This window comes from Apaloderma vittatum, unplaced genomic scaffold (genome assembly GCF_000703405.1).
Source record: "Apaloderma vittatum isolate BGI_N311 unplaced genomic scaffold, ASM70340v1 scaffold13238, whole genome shotgun sequence".
Classification (NCBI taxonomy): Eukaryota; Metazoa; Chordata; class Aves; order Trogoniformes; family Trogonidae; genus Apaloderma; species Apaloderma vittatum.
In genome coordinates this window covers 6,897-34,095 of record NW_009731292.1, presented here as the reverse complement: position 1 = coordinate 34,095, position 27,199 = coordinate 6,897, and the positions used below count along the sequence as shown (strand labels likewise).

The 27,199-nt window shown below is 38.0% G+C and overlaps 1 protein-coding gene across 1 annotated transcript; it reads left to right on the top strand.

Moving 5' to 3' along the window:
* Positions 1 to 4,804: 4,804 nt before the first annotated feature.
* LOC104278226 (tau-tubulin kinase 2-like) lies at positions 4,805 to 21,728 on the top strand. Its single transcript, XM_009875135.1, has 4 exons — positions 4,805 to 4,990; positions 7,651 to 7,713; positions 19,001 to 20,271; positions 21,260 to 21,728. The coding sequence occupies exons 1-4, from the start codon at positions 4,805 to 4,807 to the stop codon at positions 21,726 to 21,728; spliced, it is 1,989 nt and encodes a 662-aa protein (XP_009873437.1).
* The last annotated feature ends 5,471 nt before the right edge of the window (positions 21,729 to 27,199 follow it).

The following is a 27,199-nucleotide window of genomic DNA, read 5'->3' as shown; positions in this document are numbered from 1 at the left end:
TATATATTATATATACATATGTAATATATATATAAAGAAGCTCCTTATGCAGTGATTCCTGATTAGTGAGACAGTTGCAAATATATATTTGCAGTGCATTGACGTTAAATGACAATGAATATGTAAAGTATCGTGCTACAATATATCATGTGTTTCAGGAAAAGCCTAAATGGCTGACATTTAGGAAATAGAGTTACTTGCTCTGACCGTCATTCATGTAGGTTCCTTCTGAAATTTCTAATGGTTCTTGCACTTCGTACTGGCTGTTAGAAATTGCTGCTACTTCTCACTTTCAAGATAATTCTGCAACTACTGCTTTTTTCCCAGAATTCTCTCTTCGTTAAGACAGATTGCTTTGCTCCCATTGTGTCCTCTTCTTTTTGTGTTTCTCCATCTTTTCCAAAAGGTTTTTAGTTGCACACTTTTTTCCTCTGCTGTCACTGATTCTAACCAAAGACTTCTTTTGCTTTGCTTAAGGAGAAAGTGAAATTAATGGTTAAATGATTGGGAACCAGCTCCTGGTTTTATTTCTCCCCTTTTCTCAGTAGATACTGTGTCATCAATGATATAAAGATCAATTCTGTCAAGACCCTTTGAGCCAAGAAACCTGACTCTACTTCTCTCTCACTTACATCCACTTTTTGTAAGAGTTACAGCCAGCTCATTAGACAAAGAAACTTGCCACCAACCACACATTTATTATAAGGTGTTCAAATATCTTTTTACGGTAAAAATGAACTACTCAGTATAATTAACTATAGCTATACAGAAAAATTTCTAATACACCCGTGTTCTCCTGGAAAACACAAGATTGTGTCTTTCATACAAGGTTGTATTTAGGTAACATACTTTGTGAATTACGTAGTTTATAGAAGATTCATTTTGCGTGATTCAGAATACGGAACTGTGTTAAACAACAAGGTTTTTGAGATTTAAGGTTAAATATTAGTTGCATGGAAGAGTTTTTGATGGGTTAGAAACCTATAGAGGTGAAAAAGTAGTTTAAATGGCTCAGTTGTTTCCAGTTTTTCCATTTTTGTATTTTAATGTTAGTTGTAGTAAACCAGACAAAAGCAACCCTTGGTCCTCTTCAAAATACCAATTTCATTTCGAAAGCCCTTAAAAGCACACTTGCATTTTGTATGCTGATGCATTATCCCACTTTGTACCAACTTGGCTTTTTTGGGGGAAATTGCCATTTTACTTAAAACTGAAAGTCGGGATGATATGAATATCATGTAGTACAGTGCAAATAATGGACAACATCTTCATCTGGAGAGAAAGAAGCTTCTGAGCACGGGAGCAGAAATAATTATAAACAAGGTCAATTAATTACAAGAATAAATATTAGCTGAAGCAGACACTGGGGTGAGATTATATTTTAATCTGGTTTTCAAGCAGGTAGAGGGTGACCTCAAAAATGGGAGAAATGAATATGGTTTATATTATCCTGGAAGGGCAGGTAGTGCTGTAAGGGCAAGATGAATGGCAGGAAGGAACTTGCTGTTTTGAAGGTGAATCACCTGGGATTGAAAATACAAACTGAGCTGGATGTAGAGAAAATAGAAATTATTTGGCTGATTTAGAAGCTGGGAGATACGTGTGTCTGTGCGGTGTGTCCGTTCCGATTGCGATGGCAATTTGTGGTAGTCTTCTTCATCAGCCTTTGAAAGCTAAACAAAGCCCAGGAGGATATTTGGAGGTGAGTTCTTCTTTCTGTCCTTTGTAGGTGGCATTTTACTTCATAAAAGATACTTAAATGTTTCTTGAGGTGGGTACTGGAGCCTCTTTGTTTGTCTTGGTCACAGGGAGAGAGTGTATATATTCCTCTTCATGCAGTAGCTCTCTCTATTCCAGAGCCCTGGTGACTTCAGAGCTATTTGGTAGAGTCCTTCAGCAAAGCAGTTACCCATCTGAAACTGTTTTTGAGTGTGATCCTTGTTTGTGGATCAGATGTTCTTACTCTTTAGTAATTTTATCTCGGTAGCACCTTCGTGACGATAACAATGGGCAAAGGGGTCATATTTTACTTTTCCGCTGATTTAATTATATGTAGCACCAGTTACTAAGAGCAGATTTGGATCCAAGCACGTAAGCTGAGGACCATAAGTCAAATTACTTTAGGGTTACTTAAAGAGATTGAAAATAGATGTTGAAATTGTAGTACTATAATAACTTAATGTAATTTCTGAAACAGTTTACTCTTTTCAAACAGCGTGAAACTCCAGGACATGTCAGCATTCATGTTCATCATGCTTATGAATATAAGTCCCATAAGGATTTCTAGTGACTTGCTTCACGGTCACTTAGGGGAAAGTAGGATGAATTGTATTCTTTGAGCTTATTCTGATAAGTTTCTTAAATATGCAGTTACTTCAGTGGTGAATGAATAAAATAGTTTTCCTTTTTTGTGTATTTTTTAATTTTACTTTGATTTTGCTTCTTTAATTCTTTCAGGGCTTTATTGCTCACTATTTAAGTAGTAAGTAGTAACAAGGATATTTCTGTATGAATAACTGATGATTCATAACTCACCCGTAATTTTATTTTCTCCTGAAGGAAAGGAATTGCTGGTCTGCAGTCCTTCCATTTGTAGATAAATGCTTTTCCTGAAACTGTGTGTGTACATGGACTTCCTGTAATTGATGATAATATAATTTCTAACTTGTTTCACACAGCATCAGTATTCTAATAAGAATATAAAGTTGTCGCAGCTCAGGAAGAAAACCTGAACTCAAAAAAATGAGAGAGAAAAATGTGTAAGTTACGAGCTTGGGGATGAGCAAGTTTCAGGCATTAAAAAGTGCAGCAAATGATATTCTGTTCTGGAAAAAAAAGCTTTCAAGTAAGAGAACTAATTTTCATCTTACTGGTGATGGTTTTCCAGCTGCAATACAGATCCTGTGTGCTACCAGCAAATACCAGTCGTAGGCACGTGGCCCTATTTCTGTTGAACTCTTTACAGCACGCTGGGGTCTGTGTGCTGACCTCCTGCTTTTCTAACTGCTTTCTCTTGACTTTGGCTGCAGGAGGGCTGACAGGACACGATTTGCTGTAATATCTGCTGGTGTGAAATTAATCTGTCAAAAGAATTGGAGCTGATCTGGATTAGTGGTGAATACATACTGGAGCAGCACTTTGCATCATCCAGCTCCAGTTTTGTTCTTGCTGTGGTTCTAGAGCCTAAAGCTGGACTTGCTGTGGTGTTGATCCATGGCCTCATTAATTTACTGGGCTTGTGTTGCATCGCAGCGAACTCTGTACAGTGCTTGCAGAAAACTTTGCAACGTGTATTTGTCAAGCAGATATTTCAGCAAAGAAGTAATAATGGAGCTGAAGAAACTGAATATGTAACACTAATTCCATTGTCATCTTCAGTTTGAATTAAACAACGGTTTGCTCTGGTCACACTTAGTTGACAATAGAATATAAATATATATTTATATACGTGCTTATAGAAGAGGTTTCACTGTGCAAATCTATTGCTTTTTATTATTTAGAAATACTGTGAAATTAACATTTTGTACATTGTGGTGCTAGTGCTTTCTATCAAAAAAATACTAGTATTTTATCAAAAAACAGCTCTTAAATTTCCATTTATATACGTGTTCCGAGTCATTTAAATTTCATGTGTCTTCCATGCTCAGGTGCTGTTTTTATGAGACACTGGAAATACTTTTTCTTCTTTTCCAGTTGAGAGAGCTATATGCATTATAGGAACTGAAGTTTTAGGATTGACCTTTTCATTGGAAACTGAAATGCTTGATAGGTGCTCTCTCATTCCAAGGAATACAGTTTAGAATTGCAAAAGCAGAAAATCACCTTCATAAAGTTTGCAAAAAGTTTCTGTATCCCTAGTTTTCATTTTCATGGGTTTGTCTTACTATACTTTGAATAAAAAATTGCAAACTGTTTACAGCAATCTCATTTAAAGGTATTTAGACATGTCACCATCATATATTTGTTCAGCGCTGGAAAAGATCTTGGAAAGAATCAGTTGATTTCAGAGCTGTCAAAGCTGTGGTTTCATTAGAATCATCAGTAACCAATTTGAAAATGTACTTGCTCTAAAATTTTTAGTCCAGATCGCTTTGACTTTACAGTTTCTGTTTGTTTTTTCATTGTTGTTTTTTTGTTTGATTTTTTTTTCCTAAATGCTTGAGTGATGTGCTTCGAGATGAAGCGGTTGTTCATGGATTGTCCAGGCCAGCGTATCCTTCAAGTTCAATCCCATATTTAAAAAATTTCATCAAAATTGTTTAGTGTTAGTCTTACTGCTTGATCCTGTCAGCTGTGGTTCTTAACATACGCTGCTATAGCTGCAGCAGTGCAGTGGGTGCGTGTGCTAAAAATGCAGTGATCTTGGAGACCGGTGTTGCGGGGATGTGCTAAGCAGCTGCAAGGGCCAGTCAGCAATCAGGGAGCTTGTGTATGCAATGTCCTTGGAACGGACGGTGTTAATTTATAAAATCTGCCCTAGATTGCTACCAACTGATTTGGTGTGAAGGTAGGAGCCAGACAGAGAAAGGATGCTGGCTTTTGAGTTCATTTAAAAATCAATGGAAAATGTGAAGGCTTAGGAGGTATCTTATACCTCTTAAATTATGAGCTTTTAGCCTGTGAGAGTCGGGAACACAGTCTTCTAAGAAAATGCATTTAGGCAAGACGTATGCAAGAATTATCAAAACACTGATTTTTTTTTTTAAACCTTATTTTCTTCCCCACCATGTTGTTCTCACAGCTCAACTCATCTCACATGCTGCATTTCTCCACTCCGAGAATTTCAAGTCCCATCCTCCGCACCATGAGCCCTATAGCCTATCTATCCATCCACTCGGACCCTCTGAAAGAGGCTGGTTTGCCAAGGAGTCAGTCAGCTGAGAGCCACTCCTCTTCCTCCCGCTCAACTGGTCGTAGGCAGCTTCCTGTCATTCCCTGTGGCAACAAGCTCCCCCCTGTCATTCGCATCTCAAAAGCACAACTTCAGCAGGTGAATAAGCCTTGTCTTCGTTGAAGTGACTGCCTTGTGGCGGTCCTCTGCAAAGTTAAACATTTTCTGTTGCTCTGCACAGCCCGGTCATAGGCATATGCTGGTCATACTGCTGTACAGAACACCCTGAAAAATAGTTTGAAAGATCAAGTTAAGGAATAAGAAATGGATCGTGTTCAGGAATAGTCAGGAATACTCTGTGCAGAAGCTATACAGTCCCACTTAGAAGAGCTAAAATTGAGTATTTGAAGAGCTGTTACTCAGATTATGATCTGGAGCACCAAGCATCTCTGGATGTTCTGAAAGATAGATTCACTTCCTCAGGGGAGTTTTCTTTTGAAAAAAGTAGGATTATAAAATCTAGAAAACAGATTTGGGCTTCTTTCAAAACTAGAAACAAAATCTCTCTTTTTTTTAATGTGTTCCTGTCATCAGTGCCAGGTGGATTTTGAATTGAGAACACATATTAAAATTTGGACTACGTTAAATGATTTTAATGTGACAAAAAAGGATCCAGAGATAGTCAAATTGCTACTTTGGGAATGAACATATATTGAGTTGTTCCACTGCTTGCCGTATACAAAGCAAAGATGGCAGTTACCAGGGATCGTAGCTAATGGAAAATATCACTAGAGAAATGGGACTTTTTGTGGGTTTGTACTCCCAGTTTCGTTTCAATATGAAAAAGATGAAGGCTTAGATTGATAACTGAAGTTAACCATAGTTTGTGCATTAGTCACAAAAATACTGAGATTGGCTAAGCAGCATGAGCTTGCATTGACGGGTAAAGCAGTATGACATAGCATTAATGCATAAGACCGTAACATATCATCATCATTTTACCATTAATATTTCATTGGGATTATATTTTGTGTTGCCTTTTATTTCCAATGTATTTTTCAGTATAAATATTTCTATGTGAGAGACTGACTTTTTTTCTTTCAGTGGAGCATGCACAGGAGTATTGATATTAAAAGTAATCCATCGACATTAGCTTCTTTCAAACTTCCATAGGATCAGTGGTGAGTTATAACGAGGCAAACAAGGTTGCTAGTGAATTTCTGTCAGCATTTTGTCTGTAAACCCAAAAAGCAGTGTTTTTTCTCCTGCAACTCCTGGCTGCTTTTTACCTGAATATAAAAAAATAATTCTGCCCTCGATGCATGGAAACAGACAAACAGTAGTTCCCAGATATTTGTTATTGCGAACTTGATGGGAAACCGAAATACCACATTCTTCATGGTGACTGACATGTTGACTAGGGAAAAGGAGTTAGGAGAAATTAACTCATTAAAAGTAAAGCCTCGGTATTTTTCAGGACTAGTTTGTAACCCAGGATGCATAATTGTTTTTGCCTGCGTATCTACGATTGAAATTCTCCAATCAGAATGTATTGCAGGTATAATTAGCAAACTGCTCGCAATACTCACAGGCAGTAGGTTGGCACAGAGGGGCTTCTCTGGGTTCCTTAGTAGCCAGCAAGTGAATACAGCTGCAATATGATTTGAGGCTGCAAAGTGATAGAGTTCCTTGTCATGGAAAAGGGTTGGAAATGTGCCAGGTGCTGCTACTGAGTGGACTGAGGATTATGTGTATCATTCTCAACCTCTTCTTTTTAACTGGTAAGTTCATGACTGCTGTGTTCCTTGTCAAGTTGTGATTTTGGAAGTCCTGATTCTGAGAGCTTTTCATTTGCTGTGGAAGCTACAAGCACATGATTCTTTAGTTCATTGCACCAATGAGGGCCTCGTGTACTTTATGTCTCACTGAAGAACTGAAATATATTTGCAAGTCCTCTTTTCTGCAGCACAGTATTGTTAGGTATCTAGCAAGCTAGATGTTCCAACAGTGTGAAAGATTAATATGCATGTTAATCGTAGAATCATAGAATGGCCTAGGCGGGAAGGGACCTTAGAGGTCATTTTAATCCAGCCTTCCTGCTGCCAGGGACGCCACCTCTCGACTAGATCAGGCAACACATGGGGACCGAATGGGAATCAAACTCGCGACCTCAGCGCTGTTAGTGCTATGCTCAACTGACTGAGCTAACTGGCCCCCAATAACCTAAAGCTTTTTTCAAGTTAAATATTAAATAGAATATTAATGCCATTCTATATTAATCTGTATAAATATTCAGTACTGAACATATTTTCACTGTTTCCTGCTGTTTGCAATTTAGTTCAGCGTTCATAACTAATGAATTGCACAGGTCAGGGCTCTGTGCTCTTGAATTTAGTTTCACGTATTAAAAAATGCTAGATATGTTCCTGAAATCAAGGAAATGGATTTTCTTTCCTGACTGATGAGTGAGGGTTCAGGAACAGTAACCCACCTTCTTCTAGTTTGGCATCAGATAGTGCAGAGAAGCTATAGGACATAGGGCTACCTTTATTTGTTCCATAAAGATCGCCCCTCTTGACACACATATATTATGGAAGAGAATTGGAGTATTACGCTCCTTAGTAGTGCAACTTGGAGCATAAGGAAGGAGTCTGGCAGCATTGGAGCTGACAAAAACCAGAGTGAATTCTTTGACTGTACTTGAATCTGAAGAGTGGGGCTAGAGTGCTGTTAGCATTTTTTTCCTCTATATCATGGTCAAATTGTAGAGCAAATCCTCTTGAAACATAACCTTTTTCTTTCTTCTGTGAATTTTTCAGCCAGATAACTTCTCTGAACTCTACCCCTTAGAGGATTGTTGTGTGCGGTCAGTGGAAAATGAGGTACAAGTGCAGCAAGTACTACCCCGGGCTGTGTGTAAAGGGGTTGCTTAGGCAGATGTTGTGCCGAATGTGTAACTGTGTCTTGAGTAACGAGCAAAATCAGTGAACTCAGATTTTGATCCTCAGCTCTAATTTTTCAGTAAGACAGTGAACACCTCTTCTAGCCACAACAGCCATCTGGAATACTTCTAAACCAGCTGCTGTACAGGAAGATGCAGCCCTTAACAAAAGCAGATTCCAGTTCCATGTATCGTTCTGACATATTTTCATTTTTTGATGTGCTTAATGAGACATTTACAAGGGGGCTAATTGTAGTGTAATGATTTTGTGGCTATTCATGGCATTGAAGAAGGGTGATCTGTGTCTCTCAGGTTAAGCGATCAGACTTAGTTGACACTTAAACAAATATTTTCTCTTCTGTTTAAATTTTCTCAAATTTTTACCTTACCAGAACATTTTAAAAATTATTTTGTAGTTATATAGTTACACTATTAGTTACAAAATGCTCTGAAATCTTCCTACACAAGATGCTATGGAAATTCAAATGATCGTATTCATATCCAAAATGAGAAATAATATACTGATCTGAGTTGAAAAATTTACCTTAATTTTTAAGCATCTCACTGGAATTCAGGGACCTATGGAAGAATAAGGTAAGACTTCTTGACATATGTTCAAGGGGTATTTAGAGAAAGAATGTGTATCCCTTATAACTGTCATTTTATTTTGGATGGTTTAGGTTTATGAGCCAGGAGTGCACGTAAATGTCATTAATTTTGCCATTTTTTGTGAACCGATTTGGGCAGCTTTCACTGGTCTGCAATAGCAAGAGATGAACGTTCACAATTCCTTCTAGAGCCACAAATAAACAAACAAAACCCAAAAGGTGCTCCTCTCTTGTTATAGTGCTCTTCAAAAATTGTTTTTAATTTGTCAGTGGCATTAAGTTGAAGTTGTCGTGTGCATTAGGACTGCCTTAGAGCTCAGCAAGTTAAAAGTGTAGTTTAGCATTGTACCTATCCATTAAAAATGTCAGGAAGAGATATATTTTTCCTAAAACATCTTCAGAATTTGACTTTGGAGATACGGTGTGTTACCAAATAGATGTGTCCTGGAAGGAAAAGAGAGCCTTTTTTTTCACTGCTGCTGTGGTCAAAGTTGGTTCTAGCAAAAAGGGTTCTGATGTCAGGGTTTGCAGAATTATTATGCACCCCGTTCTCTATCCTGATGGAAGCTATATTGAGTCAGCATGAGGTTTTTCCCAGGGGGCTGCTAATACTGTTTACAACATTGGGTTGAATCAAGGCAGAAATTTCAAGGAGCTCCTAGCTACTGCAGCTGTTTCATACGCAGTAGATTTGATTTTGTTAAGCAGGGAAAATGTGCAGAGGTTATGCCATTGCATTAATGACAGGGTTAACTGTTCATAACTGTTAATTTTTTTCAATAAATTTTACCTTGAAAGTTAAGCTGCTGTGATGTTACTGCCCTCACTCATCACTAGTAAAAGTAAGTGTATGCTAGTGCTTAAGACCAGATTCAGAGGCAAGCTCAGATTCAGAATTCTTACTGGTTTTGGTTGTTACTTTAGGTTCTTGAAAGGCAGTTGACATATGATCTCTGCTACAGTGTCCTTATTTCCTTCATTAGAAAGTTCCTCTATGTATGTAAATTTTTCATACAAAATCAGAAGACACTATTTTAGAAGAAGAAAGAGGATGTCTGGTAGACATACATAAGCTGATAGATTTCTCCCATTCTTTTAAGCAACTGGATTTTATATTGATGATGATGTTGCTTGAACAGTTTTCATCGACACACTCTCTTATTTGTTGCTTTTATCCAAGTGGCCAAGGCAATTGCTTGATATTTAGAAATCTAAATTCTCCCTCCAAGGCTTAGTAAAGTGTTTTGTCTGAAGGAGGAAAATTCTTCAGGCATGCCTCTTTCACTTCTGCCTTTGGTATAAAGGAGAATTAAAAATAACATTGTGTTAGCATAGCTGTTCTTTCAGTGGAAATTTTCCAGGTTGTAACTTAAGGAATTAAGAGTTGAGGTCAGTATGAATGTCTTAATTTTTCTCAAATAGTGTGTTGTCTGTAGAGAACACATCCATTTTTAATGACTGAACCCTCTTGGCTGTTCTCTTACTGAAGGTTTCACTATTGCAAGCAGCAGGAAAGTCATAGCGAAGGTCGGGACAATAAATTAGCTGTGAAGTAGAGGCCTCTAATATTTCTAAGCTACCGCTATGGAATTTTTGAAAACTGTTTCAGTTCCAAATTACTATTCAGATTTCTAATATTCGGCAATTCTATGCTATTGCTCTCCATGAACCACAGGTAGATGTGTTCAGTTATTACCTGGCTACAAACCTGGAGCTGCTCTGACGACTTTCAGGCAGCTTCTGAACACAGAACATGTTAAATGTAGAAAGCTCACAAATCCACTGGTGGCATACCTCAAATTAATAATACCAGGCTAGCAACCAAAACAGAAACAGAATAAACCCATGGTGCCCTTCTAAGGAATTTTAAGGAGCTTAAATACCTGACTGGCAGCATGCATTATACTGTAGATCGCTTGAGTGCTTGGATGGAATCGGCTGCATCGTAACTACTTCACGGAGCGTTGCTTTGGTCATTGCTCCTGTTCACAGCGACAAACCCGTGGAACATAACAGGCTGCCAAAAGTTCTAGGTATTTTGGTTTTAAAAGATAATCTGGGTTCTAATCGCATCTTTATGTTGTTGTGACTCTAAAACCTTGCTTGCAGAGGAGAGAATATATTAAAAAAAATGTAAGAAAAGAGAAAGCCCCTTAGCATAGCTAAGACTCCTGCCTCTAGGTGTGTCTCCTGTAAAGGCTATCTGCAAGCATGCTTATAAGCGAGCTGAACGCAACTAGTTCTTCACGTGAATTACAACTGCTGTTGGTGGTAGCACACTGTGGGCATGAGAAAACCCGTAATGTTTTCAAGCAGATCCTGATGATTTTTGGGACACATTTTAAGAAAATTTTCATCTGGATTTGAAGTTGGAAAATGAAATTTTATGTTGTACAGTAATTTTGATCTTGCTGAAATTAGACTTTGTATTAAAACTGTATTTTTGCATTGTTTCATCAGTTGTTCCAGTACGTTTGGTTCATGCGTGGAAATTTTAGTGTTCACAGATTTTCTCCCTTGTGAGCATAATACAGCTGTGGACAATGTGCCAATATAGTGCCAGCCTTAGAACTGGATAGACCTGGATTAAATTTATTACAACATACAAATGAGTGGATTCGCTGTCTGACTTGGAGGATCAGAAGTCAGGAAGACTCTTAATTTTGATTTGTTGTTTGGGATTTTTTTAATGCATTGTTGGAGCTTTTTGTGTGTGTGTGTGTTGCTATTTGAATATGAAAAGTACTTTTACCTTTAGAAAAAAGTCAAAAATATAATGTAAATAGCAAAACTGAAGCATAAATATAGCACAGCAATAACCTAGAATTAGACAGTGACTCATAGGAATCAGATACAGATAGAGAAAGTCGACATATTTGAAATCTGTACATGGGTATTAAGGCAGATCTTATGTATGAATTGTGTGATGCTTTGTGATGACCTTTTATTGAAATCGGTAAGTTGGAGAGGAATATTCAGAATTAATATAAAGAGTAGATGCCAGTCCCTGCCGCTGTTACGCGTAAAAGCAGGTTTTATGTAATTGAGGGTCTCTATATGTCTTTTTTTCATGACAAAGGAAGACTATTTACTTGGAGTGAGCTTAGGTTTAGAATAGAGCATTTCAGATAAGTTTTTCAAAAAAGATACTATGTTTTAAACAAAAATACTGGTTCTCAATAACAAGATATAAGGTGGCTTTGAAAATGAGAGTTCAGGGTTTTTCTGGGGAAGTGTTAGCCTGTGTTTTTGTTATTTCTGCAAATTACAGATATTCTCTCTGTAGGAAAAGATATTAATAATAGAGTTTAGCCTGAAAAAGATCATTCAAAACTAGCAAAATTTATTTCTAAAGAAATATATATTTCTCACAGCTGACTGCTGAAGCACAGTGAGACTTGCTTAAAGATGATTTTGTCATTATTAGCTATGATAATAACAGCTGTGAAAATATTTTACCTGCATTTTATATACCTAAATTGATGGCACCATTAATTTAAAAAATATGTGTCACTTTTTACTTCCTGTGTCCTCTGTTAAAGGAAGAATGTTCTAATTAGTAGTACTTTATTCTGCTGCTTAACTGAGTACCTAAGTATACTTGAGCAGCAGAATCCTTAAGTGAGTTTTAACATAAACCTCTCATGGAGAACTAATTCACATCCTGTTGAAGATTGTTAGATGTTTTATGAAGTCTGTGTTTAGAAATGCTGAATATATTGTGGTGCTTAGTAGAATATGAACTCACTGGCTTTGTTACTAAAACCACAATTCTCATGGGATCAGTAGTTGCCATCTTTCCAGAGAAAAAGGTCTCCAAGTGGCCAAGCTTCTGAAAACAGTTCTTGATGACTTCAGAAAATAACCCTGGTAAGGTAGGAATTTGGTTTCCATAGAGAAGGAAATAATAGCATGAGATGGGAAGGTGAAACAGGCTTCAGCTGCAAGCTTTTCACAGCTCTGAACTGTGCATTAAGGCAAATCCATGTTTTCTATCTTAGAAAAAGGCTGTCTCTGTTTAACTCAAGAGAAGTATTACAATAGCAGCTCATTTTTAAAAGGACTGTATGACAGGAGTATTCTGTGAGTGTTATGAAGTCTGTAAGAGCTGCTGCTTTCCAATACTCCAACAATATAACTAAATTTCAGGAGTACTCTGCAGTTGGTTTGTGCGTGTTACAGAAGTTTCAGGTTCAATGAGTACTTCTTTTAGTCACATTATCAAACTAATTGGCCTCTTATTGCAATGACAGTCATTCTCTAAGAGCAATTAAAGATACTTCTTTTAGAGCAGTCAGCATTTGCACTATTGGATGTTTGAGGATATGGGTTTGTATTAGAACAGAAAAATACTCCTTCACTTGGTAAGTGGCATAGGAGTAACTGAAAAGGGAAAATATTTAAAGAATACTGAAATTAAGCTATGATTAATAAGCCTTAAAGAAAGATTATACACATGCTTCTGTATGTTCTTTATCCTCGAAAGATACCTGTCACATTAAAGAATATGAGAACAGTTGTCTTGTACATTCACAGCTCTGCATCTGTATATCATCCTCTTCCCATTTCTTGCAGCCCCCATATAAATCAATGCAAAGATTAGCGTTATAGAATAGCAGAAAGAGTATATCTGAAGAGCTGTGGAGAGCAACATGCTACTTGTAAGTAAGCCTTCACAAGTCGCATCTCTTTGATTTAGGATGAGGGCCTATTGTGTGAATTTTTAACTACTGAAAGTGCTATCCTGGGCACCACGAGTTCTACAAATACCTGCAGTGCTTGCAGTGCCACGTGTATGGGTCTAGTGAGAAGGATTCAGTATCTGTTCCGCAACACCATGAATCACAGCCATATATTTCTACAGTTTAGCCCCACGTTAGTCTTATCTGTAGAAATAGCCAATGTTGTTTAGTACATCTAGAATTATATTTAACTTCTCCCCTGCTGTGAATTTAGTCTGGGAAGGGAATGTAAGGGATAAAAAGAATTAGATGCTAAAAAGTTAGTAGGAATGACAGTAGTAGGTAGGGAGGATTTTGAGAAGCAGGAAGGCTGTTCTGAGCAGTAAGCTAGGTGAGCTGTCTATCGCGATGTAAGCACAGCAGTGGTTTACTCATGTGAGAATGACACTAGAAATAAACTACTGGATGGGGCTCTAACATAACCTTTACACTTTCATACAAACTGCAGTTCAGATTTCCTTGCAGAGGTATATAGTTGTGCAAGGAAATAGAGATTAAGTGCCATAAGTAAAGCAAAATTTATGAAGAAAGGGAGGTGGTGAACTGGAACGGTTCAGGGAGATTGTTTCGTATTGCACATGTTGCAGGCTCATACTAACATTAGTCATACTTCTGGCAGGCAATAGAGCTAATGATGAAAGAGAAGCAGGGAAAAGAGAAAAGATACCTGAGGTTTATTGTTACAGATATGCAAACTTTACTAAGGTAGGAAAGAAGTTCTGAAGAGGAAACTGAATAGGTAAAGTCTTCAGAACACTGAGTAATGTAATCATGGCTTATCAGTGTGAGAAGTTAGAGAAAATGACAGGATTAGCTGAACAACAGATCTGTACACACCGTGTTTCTCAGAAGCGTGAAGTCCTGACAGTGCTTGACTTGTTGGCAGAGGTAGCAGAGAGCATGCATGGAGGGAAGAAGCTATTTCTGAGAGGTCAGATGTTTACCTGCTCATATTGTACAATAATACATATTCACACATTTCCGTCTTTCAGATTTAGGAGCTTTACGGACTAAAACTCAGTATTTCATGTCTCTGCAATTTGCTGTATATGTTCACAGACGATTTAATCCAAGCATATCCCTTGCTATTGCAGCCTGTCAAAGGTTTAAAGGGAGGAAGATTTGTTAGATGTGTTGTAGGATGTCCAAGAGATATTTATGTTGTTGTTGTTTTGCTCTTTTTCCTTCTTAACGTCCCACTCATCATCTCATAAATTTTCGTGAAGAAAATGCAGTCTAATTTTTCGTCTTGGTCAAGTGCTAGTTTGAGACATCGGAAAGGAATTAAGAAATTATTTAGGGAACGCCAAAGGATTCAAGATCATAGTGGTAATAATTTCATTCAAATGTTTCGAAGTGAAAAGAGAACCTCAAATTCATTGTTCCATTTATTGTCTCAGCCATTTTCAGTAATCAGCCGTATCACGTAACTTCTGTTGAAGTATGGGAATTGCAATAATTGGGTAATAAGTGTTATAAACTGATAATCATAGTAAGCTGAAATCCTACTCCCCACATTTTTCTACTTAGATAAATTGATTACGTCACAGTGTAATCTTTGTTCCTCAGTTTCAGTGTTCTATAAAATTGATATGGTTAGCTATAGAAATCTCTTAGGGCAAGATTTGAACTGGTGGCAGAAGAAAAGAAAGTATGAGGATTATTTATGGTTATGATGATGTTTTTAACTTTTATGTATTAGGCCATGTATTATTTCCTTTGCAACTAGATAGGTATTAACCCTTAGACCTCTGTCTCTCTGAATTAGAATAAATGGTAATTTAAATTGGTGTATTTTGCATATCTTGGGATTAGCCCTCCTCTGACTCCTTGATTATGACTTCTGTCTTGCAAGGTCTCACAAACAAGAGAGCGAGAAGACTATTTATGGGATAGTTAAGGCTACAGGATTATATATTTTTCAAAACAAATGTTTTAAGGGTTTCAAAACTTCATTCAGTCTTTTTACTTAGAATCGTGCATAGTATGAAAGAAGCTGATGCTTTACCCAAAGAAATCTTACAAGGAGCCTTAGGAGGATTCTCTACAAGCTTCTTCCATTTCTTCAATAATTGCCTGTTGCATCCAGGTTCTTCCAAATGAAAGCATGTGTATCACTGACTGTGTCAGGAAGGTTGCAACTAGATGATCTTTAAGTTCCCTTCCAACCCAAACTGTTCTACAATTTAACAGTGTTTGGTTCTTTCCAAGTTCTATGTTTCTCATGTTCCCAGATTTTTTAAAAATTGGCCTTGCTTTTTTGTTTCTCTCTTAAGGCTGCACCTGAAGTTGTAGCAACCCCTGTGGGAAAGGCACTTCTGCGTGATTACCCATTTAAAGTTATTGCACATAAAGGTGAAACGTCAAGCCCAGCAGGAATATAATTTAATTTTTGTGCTTTGAGAAGACTAATAAGAGATTTATTGACCGTCTGAGAAAACAGACTTTTGTTTGTTAGTGAACACAAATCAGGAAAGTGATATGTATTTGTTCAAAAGGCATTTCTGAAAATGTGAACTACTCAGGTCGTTGATGATATGTAGTCATCCAGTATCTTTTTCTTTCCTTCACTTCTTCCATATTTTTCTTTCACAAGTAGCTCCTCCCTGTTCTGTTGTAGATTCTTCAGCAAGCTTACTTTTCCTTTTCTTGGGTTATATGTGGCTTGGCCAACATAGGCATGAAAGTCTACAAAATTCTGCAGATATCGCAAAGGATATGAAGTGTGTTGAAAAATTTAAATAAATTTCAGATCAGAGATGGTCTCGCCTGACAAGGAATTGACATATTAGAGAGAGGTTGCAAGGTACAGAGAATTTCGATGTAAATGTATATGAGCAAAGGAGGATTTAAATGCAATTGCAGCAAATAACTAAGGTTTTACCTCTGAAAACTGAGAGGACACCAGAACTGTTTTATTTTAAGGGAAGCCATTCAGACATGTGGCAGACACATCTGTTTTTTTTGATTCCTGGGTTATTTGAATTGGCAACCAGACTGCTCATCAAGTAAAAAGTTTGGAAAAGGACATATTTCACCAGATTTTCTTTACTTTGGAAACACCGTCTCCAGCCCTGGAGAACAAGGTATTGAAACAAGCTTGAGATAGTTCCGAATGGACAGCAAAAACGCCCAAGTGATCTCTCCAAAATCTGAACCTGCTATTCAAAGGACAGCGTTGCATTAAAAATTCCTGAAGCCGCTTTTACTGAGCTTGTAGTTGAGAATTTCAAAGAGATTTAATGATTTTTTTTTGTGACAGGCCAAAATAGGTTCCTCTATCATAGAGTAGTGAGTCCTTCAGTGTATGATACCTGGAGATGTGTTGCCTCAGAGCAACTTCCTAGATAGGTCTGGAGATCTATGGAATAGCTGCCCTGTTTCCTAGACCTTTTTTCTTTTCTTTTTTTTTCTCTGCAGAGTTCTTGCTAACGTTTTTTGTTTAACTCTCAAGATTTAGGCGCTAATCGACCTAATCGTGGAAAGGTTCTTCTTATAAAAAGGCTTCTTCCTCTGTTCTTTCTGTAGCTGATCTGATGTGCTTGAATTCTCTCACAAGAAAGCTTTTGAAGTAAGAGAGCCTTCTCTAAATCAAAGGGAGGTAGTGTTTCTTTCAGAGGAAAGAACATAGATTTGAGAGTAAGAGGAGATGAGGAGGACTGTTACGCTGCAACTGAGTAATTTCAGTTTGTTTCTCAATGTACCATTTTAATTCAGAAAACAGAAGGGGATTATATTGGCCCAAACTTGATAGTAAATTATAAGGGAGACAAAAAAAGTAGCCTCTTGCTGCAGATCTCAGTGGTTTTTTTGGTTTCATTTTGCATTTCAATAAATCTTAACTGGAGGAAGATGCCACAGACAACTTAGGTTTACATGGGAAAACAAAAGTTCAGTTATCTTACATTTCTGCTCTCCCCTCTGAAAAATACCACTTTCTGTAGCCTAATAACCCTAATCCTACTGTTAAAACTAAGAAAATTTTTTTCCAGATTTCCCAAAAATATGATTCTACATTTTTAGGCTAAGGTCCAAAACTTGCATTAGGTAAATTATAGAGGTTCAGAATACATTTTATAGTGTAGAAAGAATTTCATTAACGTAAATAATTGTCCTCTGTCTGATTCAGCTTTATGCCTGTGTTTCATATCTCATGTTTTGTTCTAGGGAACTGTTAATAATATCAGTCGGATATTTGTGTTTCATGGAGGTAAATGTTCACCCATAATGATGGATATTTTGTTATACAAGACTATGAAGAAAAGTCAAAAAATAGAAAGCAGCAAGAATTTCAATGAAGCTGTTATACTCTCATGGGAAATCTGACTATATGTCCTTAACTGTCAGTTCCCATTTCTTATTTTAAAGAATATTTCTGTATTTGTAAAGTTTGAGTACACAGTATAAATTCTTGTGGGTCCTGACAGACGAGCTTGGTTTCTACCACCTGTTAGTACCAATGCACTAGCTCTTGCAAAAACCTGCTGTGCTTGGCAGCATGTATAATTTCTGCAACAAGGACAAGTGAAATTTGTTTTGTAACATAGTGAATCCTGGCAACACTGGAAATGCGCGCTACCACTAGTTGTGTCTTCTACCATCAAGTGTGCCAAGAAAGTCTGTATGTTCAAACCCAGACTCTAGTCTTCCACTTTCTGTTGAGTACTACAAACTCAAACTGTGTCGGATTCATGAGGCTAAAAAATACAAGGAACAAAGGAGCTGAACTCTGTCCATGCAGTGAAAGATGTCAGGGTAGCCCCTTGATTTTTTCCTGTTTATACCAAATGACACAATCGAATATGTATAATCCAGAACTTAGGACTCCTCCTGGGATCATGTTCCTTGGCCATAGAAGTAAAACTCCTCTCCCTTTTGCATGTGCTCTCGCTCTCTTTCCTCATGACTCTTGCATTTCTGTCTGTGCAGTGGCCTGACTTTAACTGGGAGAGCGAGAAGCAACTCCATTCTGGTTTTGCCCATACTTGATGGGAACTGGGGGAAGTGGGTTTATGTCCCTCAGGTGGATAGAGACAAGAATCGCAGGTTTCCAGTTCCTCAGGCATGTGCTCTGACAATTAAGCTGTGCTCTCGAAGCAGCACTCACCATAACCAGTTTCTCTGACTCAATACTATCTATAGGTTTTAGGAGGGCGTTAGGCGTATCTGTTGGATTAGACCCATGAGGGGATTTAGATATGTGAGTATTTAGTTTGTGAATCTCTTAATAACCTTAGGTAAGGAGATGTCATAGCTGGGTTGCTTAGTTAAAACAAGGCATAAGCTTCTATAAGAAAGGTAATAGGTAAAATTTGGGTACTCAGAAAAGTTTTTCTGGACAAAAATGTAGGTATTATGGGTATGGATGTATTTAATTAGGTTTCTTTTTTAATATTACTTGTTTTGTTAACAAAGTATCTAAATTCCACCTAAATTGAATTTTAAGTCCATTCCTGAATCTGGACATCACTGTGTTCTTTGTCTTCCATACTTGTCTAAAAATATTGTTGTGTACTTGTTAAAGATTTCTGTTGGTATACAACTTATTCTAAGAGTATTCAAACTAGTGTAATATAAATAAAAAGCCTAGGCTGGATCTGATTTCCAGAAAAGTTACTCAGTAACTGCAATATTTTCCTCTGAGATGATGTTCGTTTTTACCTACTACACATTTCTCTCTTGGGATGGTAGACTATTTTATTTTCTAATTATCTAAGTGTAAGTTACAAAGTTAGGTATTATTTGAACACTGCGATTCATAGGGATCATGGTATAATGTATCTTGAAAATGTGGAATCAGAAATGCTATTTAAAGAATGTTATCTGTATAACATTCCTGAGTTTCTCACCTTTTCCTTCTCTTAATTTTCCAATGCAGATGACAATACCCAGACCTTCAGTGGCATCCACACAGTCAGCTTCAGAGAGCTTTCATTATGGCCACCAGCTAGAGAAAAGAGAGCAGGATGCTCAGTCTATGGAACACACCGTGGAACTTTCCTCTCCAAAGGAAAGTTTGCCAGGTTTGATTGTGACAGAAGACACGCGTCCAGGTAGTGCCAGCATACCAGATTTGGTACTAAATATCGGCCAAGAGGTGCTTGACAGGGAAGGACTTGTCAAAGAATGTGTCAGCGTCCTGGACTGTGGCCAGAAGGATGTACCTGAACAACGTAGCGGAACACACAAAGAGAAAGAACTTGAAATTATTCCTGTAGAGGAGGCTGAGGAAGAGGGGCTTCCAGTGGCTTCTGAGGATGCCATTGAAATGCCAAGCAAAGAACAGAATTCTTCTTTGCCTGGAAACTCAAAATCTGCAGAGGAAGAACCTCTAACAAATGCAGAAGCTGCTGAGCAACCAAAGCCAAGGCCTGTCTGTTTGGTGCCAAATGAAGATGAGGTTCCAATGTCGATAGCACCTAAAACATCAGAATTTTCTCCCTCAGGAGTTACAAAGCCACATGTTAATAGACAGGCGAGCAAAATAGCACCAGTTCAGGAGAACGGTTTTCACTCCAATAAGGAAGAAGTCCATATCCAAGACTTGAAATGCCACCAAGTGGCCCTTACTACTTTTTTGCACCAGGAGGACAAAAAAGAGAAAAATGCTCCCAGAAATGGGGAGTTATTCCACTGCATTTCAGAAAAGGAGAATTCTCATCGATCTAGGAAGGACTTAGTTAAATCTCCTTTTGTATTCAGGCAGAGCCGAATCCCAGTTTTAGCACAAGAGATAGACTCAACATCAGACTCCTCTTCTGTTTCAGCAAAGGAAAAGCTTCTTCTAAAAAAGGCCCATCAGACAGACTTGGTCAGACTACTTATGGAAAAGAGACAGCTCAAATCTTTTCTTGGTGACCTCTCAAGTGCCTCTGATAAGTCACTGGAGGAAAAAGTGGCTGCTGCTCCAGTACCATTTTCTGAGGATGATGTCATATCCTCGTTTTCTAGATTGACACTGGACTCTCCTTTCAGCAAACAGACAGAAGATAGCTCTTTATCTCCAAGCAGCCCTCAGTCCAGAAAAAGCAAGATTCCAAGGCCAGTCTCCTGGGCAACCACTGATCAAGTCAACAGTTCAAGTTCAGCTCAGTTCTTTCCACGGCCACCACCAGGAAAACCTCCTACTAGACCTGGGGTAGAAGCTAGGTAATGCAGATAAAATAGAAACAGGTTTTCAGGTTGCAAATGGATTTGAGCTAGGCTGCAGTTAGTATGCAGTATGGAGTCCTGTAGAAGTTCCATACTTTAACTATATTTTTTTTAAATGTTGGGCTTCAGTTCTCTGAGAAATCTGCAGTTGCTGGAGAATGAATGAGAAGAGTCTGTTGCACAAGAATGAGCCTTAAGCCTTATACATCAACGGATGTATATTCAATATTTTGAAACCTGTCAATTTATAAAGATTTATATAAATCTTTACACTTTTTTTTTTTTTTAAGTAGGGTCCCTGTCCCAGAACTATTGGTTGTTCACAAATCCAGAGAAACTCATAGGATCTCTCTTTCAAAAATTGAACTCTTGTAATTGTAAACATTTCAAGTATTTGAGTTTAGAGATTCCAAAGCACACCACCGATATTGAGTGAGTTAGTTATGCTCAGATCATGGCTAAGTAAAACTAAATAATTAAAGCAGGGCAGAATGAATTCTTGAAACCCCCTTTTGCCAATTCTGTATACAGACAAGCACGGTCTAGTTTCTTCAGTGCCTGCATTATCAGCATACAGAGATTTTGATATGGTAGTGCAAAGTCCTCTGAAGGAAGCTGTGGTGTGCCTTGTTGTGACTTAAAATTGTTCATAGGAGTGTATTGGTGATGTGCAGGAAGGGCTGTACCCCTCCAAAACAGAGGCGATAAGCACTGCTCTTCAGTGCGCTTCTTCCAGCACCAGCAGGAAATTTCAGTTATCCTGTAAACAGGCTGATTGTGTCAGTGAGTTTATGCAAATACAAATATTGTGTTGATTTAGCAACACAGAAGCCAAAGCCTAGATCCAAGCACCTCTACGTGATAGGAAGGTTCAGCTCCAGATGTTTGTTCTGCAGTATACACTCATCCTAATGATACTGTGTCTCTGTATGACTTTTAGTGAATAGATGGGAATAGAAATAATCTTTCTTCGTTTCTTCTTAAGGTTACGCAGATACAGAGTCCTAGGGAGTAGCAACTCGGACTCAGATCTTATCTCTCGTCTGGCTCAAATCCTTCAGAACGGATCTCAAAGACCAAGGAGTTCTACCCAGTGTAAGAGTCCAGGATCTCCACATAGTCCAAAAACACCACCCAAAAGCCCTGTCATCCCTCGACGCAGTCCCAGTGCCTCCCCTAGGAGCTCTTCTTTACCCCGTACTGCCAGTTCTTCTCCGTCCCGGGCTGGGAGAACCCATCATGATCAGAGGAGTTCATCCCCACATCTTGGGAGGAGTAAATCGCCTCCTAGTCATTCAGGCTCTTCATCTTCCAGGAGATCCTGCCAACAAGAGCACTGCTGCAACAAACCAAGCAAGAATGGTCTGAAAGGATCTGGCAGTTCTTTCCACCATTCCCCAAACACTAAGACTCCCACAGGAAAGAGCAAATCAAGCACGAAGCTTAGCAGATAGGAACTGGGCCTTGACAATAGGTATAAAGCGTCCTCCTAAATTTGATGCATGTTTTGTCTGTGTACTGTGTATTTAAAAAAAAAAATATCAAAAAAGTCTATTTAAAAACAAAAAACAAAAAAACAAAACGGTGTTGAATCTGCGCTTTTTGAAGAAAGTAAGCATCATAAACCGTTCACGAGAAATCATACTGTGTAAATAAGTGGCCAGGCATTGCCTAAGAGCAGGCAGCAAGCAGATCTGCAAGGGGAGAAGTAGAGGCCAGGGTAAGAAAGACTAGGTAGTCAAAGAGGTGCAATGTATTTAAAGTAAAAAAATATCTCGAAGGTGAGTGTTTTAAAGGGGTATTTATTTCTATGGTTTTAGTTTACCTAGCTAGACAATTTGGCCTAATTATTTAAGGCCTTGCATACTCAAGGAATATGTAAGAAAACCTGAAACAGTTATTCCCAAAATGACATCACCACTTGGGACATAAGTACTGCTCAAGCATGTCTTTGCAGTTTTAATAAAATCATACAGAAGACAATAGTGTTTCTGACTTTTAAGTCTCTTCCAGTTTGAGCTGCACACATCTCCTGAGTTGCTCAGTGCCCATCTTGTCCCCTATCTATCATGGCACAGATATTTTACCTAAGGAAATATCACGTGCCTTGCCCCTTCTTTACACAAACGGCATTTTAAAAATTTTCATTAGTGTTTGCCAAGGTGTCTTTATAACTATATTCTTTAGAAATTTGTTTACCACTAAATAGGGTCCAATAAGCTAACTCTCAGTTTTGTATCATGTGCTTCCTGGGGAGTCATAGTGGAGTTCTTCAAACTGCATTGGGTAGAACATGGAAAAGCATTGCTGTCTAGGAAGCGAAAGAAAGGAGGAGATGTCTGCACTGCACTGAATGCTGCGGATTTACAATAAATTGCAGTATAAGTTAGAAAACAAGTTAGAATACAGAAGTACCTTTTCCCTACTAAAGTGTGAAAAGAACCCTTGTTATTGCTGACTTTTGTTTTTCCGGTAGCTATGGATCACTTCAAGCACTGATCTTGCCATGCAGAGATCATTACCAAGCAAGATTTGCTTTTTTTGGCTGTTTGTTTTACAAAAACGTGAAAGATGAAAATGAGATGAGGAGACAGTCTACTTTTTTCACTTGGTACTTTATAAGTGACAGAAACATATTTAACACCCTTACAAAACCTCAGTAGGAATATTAGTCATCAAAGTAAAATATACAGAAAGCAATCAGGTATTTTTTATGTTGGATTCTTGTCATGCTTTTGCCCAAATGTGGTGGTTTGCTTTCTTGTTTTGTTTTGGTTTTTTTTTTATGAGCAAGCTTTGTGGTCTTGCCAGTAAAGCCTATGGTGTCTAATTCCTCCAACTTTGTTGGGTAGTTACTTAATAATCTCTTGTGCTCTACAGGATCTCTGTAGGGAACGTAGCGGTACAGCAGCACCTTTTGCTATATTCGGAAGAGAATAGTGGGTCAGAATAGCAACCCACGGGAACGCCAGCCTGAGAAAGATGCAGCCAGCTCTCCCTAATTATTGCTGTTGTGGGGACACTGGATGCTTAGGAGACTTGTCAGTTACTGATCTGCTTGCTGTAGTCATACGCCTCTCCAGCCAGCATCTGTGCTTTTTTATTTAACCTCTGCCAAATGAATACCTTTGGATTAGAAAGGGAATATTTTGTCTCTGAGCTAACACATTCTAATGCTGCATTAAAGCTGCCCTGGAGCTGCACTGATGAATTTCACTTGTGTTGTCAGACTATGTTGATTTGGTTTTTTGTTCTTTTCTTACTATAAGTATGTATATTGTTTCCCATACGTAATGTAGCACAGTGAGGAACCTTAATTTCATTCAGGTTTCAAGCACTACAGATGAATGCAATAGGTAGGATATACCTGCTTTTTCTGAAGAAACTGTACCATTGGAAAGTCCTATTCCTTTGTATTATATTGTATAATAGGTGCTATACCAACAGTTGCATGTCCTCATGGTAAATTATATAATATAAATATTTATATATATACATATATGTATATGCTTATATAAATTCATTCTTTCTCATTTTTCATTTGTAATTTATGAACCATGAATAATACAGTTCCCTTTCTGTTAGTTCCTGAACACCTTTGGCATTTCATCATCTATTTCCCCCCAAAAGAATTATGGAATGCACAAATACTAATAGCCTTTACACCTTGGTACAAGATTGAAGGACTGCTGATTTCTCAACCAGCCAATGTTTTGTCTTGCAGCTTTTTTTTTTTTTAATTTTGTGTGTATTTGCATATGGAACAAAGATAGAGACTCAAAGGTATTTTTATTTTTGATTAAAAGTAGGGCTTATGGTTACTCATTTTTATCTCATAATGTGAGTTCTTAATTGTTATGAATAACTGTCCTATAGGAGCAGTGGCAGTCAATGAATACCTTACAGATGAATGTGACAACAACAAATTCCATCTTTTCCTTCCTATTGTCCTCATGTTTCCTTGTGGTATACCATAAAAAGAACTTGGTCCCCTTGTGATATTTTTGCCCTGGGCACTGCTGGAATTATTTGTTAAGGTGATGTGGTAGCCTATGATTATTTCCTAACCTCCCCCCTCCCCTTCTCCCTTATATCTGAAAAGCATTTATTGTGGTCTTGTAAGCTTATTCCTGCGTTAACATGGTCAGTTTTAATAGGTACCAACTTTATGCATCCTTGTCTGAAATGCTGAAGTTGAGGAGTTTATATTTTCTCTCCGGTGTAGCAGGATCCAGAAACAGGTAATTGCTTTACAAGTGAGAAAGTATGTAACACCTAAGGATTTTTTAATGCTGTCTTCAACGTACAGACTTGTCCATTGTTGCACATTACTATGTAAAATAAATCAATGCTGTAGAAGTTCACTCGTACTTGAACTACTTGCCAATGTAAAAATAGTAAACTATGCCAAAAGAGAAGGAGATATCCATTGTGGATGGTGACTTGGTGCAGAAAAAGGTAAAAGGACTGTATATCCCCAGTTGCTTTTTGCTGTGGATTCAACAGGTTCTAGGGAGAAAATCATGAAGATAAGAATGGAGGAGTGATTGTGAATAACTTACCTTGAACTTCTCGAGGTTTTTTTATTGCTTCATACCCTCCCCCCAAAAGTTTACAGAATTGCTTACTGTAGTCTAATGTAGCAATCAGTGAATGTAGTTAGGTAATGATCAGCTGATTAACTCATACATAAGTAATAGCTTAATATTTCGAGCAAGCCTGTATAATCATCAAGAACTCTGTAAGCTTCAATATTTCAATATGCAACTGGCTCTGCATAAAAGCATCAACGTACATGTGTATGGCCCTTGTGCAGAGTGTGAATGAATGGTTTATCGAGAGTTACCTCCAGCTGATTTTCAGGGCCGGGGAAGATTTTTCTCCATTGTACAAAATTGTTACTGTTATTCTGCCTAGCACGCAGCAGCTTGCACAGGGATTTTAGCTGGGAAACAGTATAGTTCAAGGAGATTTCTCTGTCTTCTTCAAGTCTCTGTTTCTTTGGAGGGGAGTGCAGTGAAGCCATGACAGTAGCAGATGTAGATGCTGGACACACATTCCCTCTTTATGGCATTTCCTGTGTTGTGGCCAGCACCTTGGAGCGTTTTTGTTTAAAAGAAATTGAGGCGTGAAGCCTTTAAACTAAAATAGGACTTGAAAAAACTGAACATTTCACACAGACTTTTGTGCTATGATATTGCATGGTATAGTCAATCTAAGTTGCAACCTCAGAAATTGATATTAATATTAATGAGCCTCATTATTAATTAAAAATGCTACTTACTACTGAAGTAAACCCTGTTAAAAGTAGTAGAGAGTGTAATACAGTCAAGCATCGCTGGCAAGTTGCATGATGCTAGGCACATACCTACTACCTAAGCAGGATTGGTAAGCATAGAAAATCTCACTGCTCAAAGGTAGGAGCAATATGAGGTCTTAACTGCTCGTTATATCCAATTCTTCAGGAGGCAGACCCCTGGGGAGTGACATGGGGCACTTGTAGCCACCAGCCATGTCCTGGCTTGGGAAAATTTGGAGGTATTCTTGCCTTGAAGTCTGCATGTTTGAGATCAAGCTTTCTCGCATACCTCACTAAACAGTCTTGATGTAAAGGGGAGGATCTGGTCCTGTATATTGAAAAATAACTTGAAATATTTTTCACCTGACAAAGACTTGCAAGAGCTCTCTCACTTACAGTTTGTAGTATTATGGTATCAGCTGTAGCTGGGAGAACACACAATTTTGATTTGATATATATAAATACACATTTGTACATAGATGTATCTATATATATGCTTATATAGATACTGTATATTATATAGAAACATATATATACGTACATATGTGTGTATATACATATAGATAGGAACAGTCTCAGCTAGTGCATCGTGTTTACTAGAATTCATTTGCCACAGTGAGCCAAGGCCTATTTTGTTTTGATTTGCTCTGATCTCTTCTTCCTCCACCATGATTTTCCTGTGCCCTAATTCTGATTCTGTGTCTTTTCCATATTACAAGGCCTGATCCTGTAGTCCTACTCAGGCAAAACTCCCTCAAGTCCTTCTTATTGCTGTAACATTTTTGCAATAGTTGACTGTGATACTTCTAAAAAAAAAAATTTTCTTTTTCTCTTCTGACAAAGCCAGACTTACAATACGAACTCTTTCCTGTAAACAGAATTTTTCCTTAATGAATTGAACATTTTTGTGGAACACTAAGAGACATAAATTCTGGTAAAATGAAAGTGATTCTTCGAATTTCTTAAAAGGGTCTAGTGGCAAACTAGAGATACGTGCCTCCAATTTTTACATGTAGAATGGAATCTTCTAAAAAGGAATAGGAGAAGAAAAGAGTCAAAGTCAAATTGGCTACTCATTGCAGGCCTATAATATATTGATGATCATTTTTTCATGCAGGACTGATGCTGTGAGGTGACAAGAGCCGTGCCAGTCTTGTCAGCTCCAGGGAGCGGAGGGCTGCTTAGGTCTCTTAGGTGAACACCGACATTCCCTCTGGCACACGTTCCGTGTGCTTTTCCACTATAAGGAGCGGTCAGAGAACTGTCAGCCTCCACAATTATCCATGTTCCCTTTCGTCAACTGCTAAAAGCTTTGGATGCTCATTCCCGTCTCTGAAATTTGTGGAACAATGCATAATATTTTAATTCTCCTTCTCTTAGCTAATCGAGTAGGCAGCGAACCGAAGAGTTTTGTTTGCTGTTTTGCTTTTGGCTCAAATATCATTGGTTGCAATTACTGCAGTTTTCAGTAACTGGTAACGCTGATGAAAGGAAGCGAAGTTCCGTATTTTGACTACATGCAATACATAGGCACAGGTCATACATTTCTTGGCTAATACATGCAAGTCGCATAAACACGCACCTCACACAAGAATACCTCAGCTGTCTGCTTGAAGCCAGTCTTCC